General features: G+C 43.2%; 1 protein-coding gene across 1 annotated transcript; it reads left to right on the top strand.

The window, feature by feature from the left end:
- The first annotated feature begins 804 nt into the window (after positions 1-804).
- Positions 805-1,719, top strand: LOC136166102 (olfactory receptor 8S1-like). Its single transcript, XM_065932147.1, has one exon. It carries the CDS (start codon positions 910-912, stop codon positions 1,717-1,719), a length of 810 nt encoding a protein of 269 aa, XP_065788219.1. The 5' UTR covers positions 805-909.

Below are 1,719 nucleotides of genomic sequence, written 5' to 3'. Positions count from 1 at the left end.
GTACAGCTAAATATCATTAAAATAGTGTTTTTATAATAAGACTTTAAAAAAATAAGACTTTTACCACATTAAAAAAAAAACATTTTAAAAAAAGAGAGGAAAAGTGATCTTTATTCTTGTGAACCAGACCTAGATATTGGGATGAGAATTTAGGGGAAATCTGTGGGAGTTATTTCCTGGTTCTTCTACTGGTTGTTAATGTCACTATATCATATTTCCAAGGGGTAAAATGAAGATAAGTGTCCATGTCTGAAATACTTCATATAATTGCTTTCAGCATAAACAGAGACAGGACATGAGAAAATGCTTGTATTAAAAAAAATCTATTAAAATTTAATGTGACGTTTAATAAGTGAGAAGCCCTGGATTATTTTGAACAAAAATATTAGAGAGGAGAAAAGGTTTAGAACAATTACCTCACATATGTTGTACAATGGTTTTTTAAATGTTGTACAATGGATTTTAAGAATTTCTGAAATTTAAAGCATGTAATGAAAATTGAATAACATTAATGTTAGAGTGAACCAGAAATATTACTTGTCCAGTAAGTCTCTGTGGAACAGGAATAGAACTCTCTAAAGTATGTGAAGACTGTGACCTAAATTTATTATCTATCAAGAAAAGATAACAACTCTTATGGCGACATAGTGAGGGCAGCTTTGAGATACGTAAGCACAAGTTCAGACAACTCAGGGAGGGATGTTTAAGAAGAGAAGATGATGCTGTAAAGAATGGGGGCAATCATAGGCAGTATCACCCACGTTCTATTTTATTCCAAGGAAACAGCCTCCACAAACGGCCCTGAGGAACCACAGCACCATCACCGAGTTTGTCCTCACGGGGCTGTCAGACGACCCCCGCATCGAGGCTCTGCTCTTTGTGCTTTTCCTGGTGATTTACCTCCTGACAATGATGGGAAACCTGACGATGCTGCTGGTGATCAGGACTGACTCCCACCTCCACACGCCCATGTATTTCTTCTTGAGTAATCTATCATTTGTGGACCTCTGCTTCTCTTGTGTCACTGTGCCCAAGCTCCTGAAGGACCTCCTGTCTGAGAAGAAAACCATCTCTCTCGAGGGCTGCCTGACTCAGGTCTTCTTTGTGTTTTTCTCTTCAGGAACTGAAGCCTGTCTGCTCTCGGTGATGGCCTATGACCGCTATGCTGCCATCTGCCACCCCCTGCACTATGGCCAGGTGATGAGCAACCGGCTCTGTGTGAGGCTGGTGTTGATCTCATGGGGGCTGGCCTCTCTCAATGCATTTGTCACTGTGCTCCTGGCTATTAGCCTGGATTTCTGTGATGCCCAAACCATCCACCACTACACCTGTGAGCTGCCTGCCCTTTTCCCCCTGTCTTGTTCTGATATCTCTATCGTTACCAATATCCTACTCTGCTCCAGCCTATTGCATGGGCTTGGAACCTTCATCCCAATCTTCTTCTCTTATGCCCGTATTATCTCCACCATCCTGAGCATCAGCTCCACCACAGGCAGAAGCAAGGCCTTCTCCACCTGCTCCTCCCACCTCATCGCAGTGATCCTGTTCTTTGGCTCCGGGTTCCTTTGTTATCTCATGCCTCCCTCTGGCTCCTCTTTGGATTTGCTCCTCTCCGTACAGTACAGTGGAGTCACGCCCATGCTGAACCCCCTCATCTACGGCCTAAAGAACAAGGAGGTGAAGGCAGCTGTGAAGAGGACTTTGGGGAAATACCTATAA

The sequence above is a fragment of the Muntiacus reevesi genome, chromosome 4 (assembly GCF_963930625.1).
Source record: "Muntiacus reevesi chromosome 4, mMunRee1.1, whole genome shotgun sequence".
Classification (NCBI taxonomy): Eukaryota; Metazoa; Chordata; class Mammalia; order Artiodactyla; family Cervidae; genus Muntiacus; species Muntiacus reevesi.
Note: the sequence above shows the minus strand (reverse complement) of the source record. Positions and strands in the feature narration are given on the sequence as shown.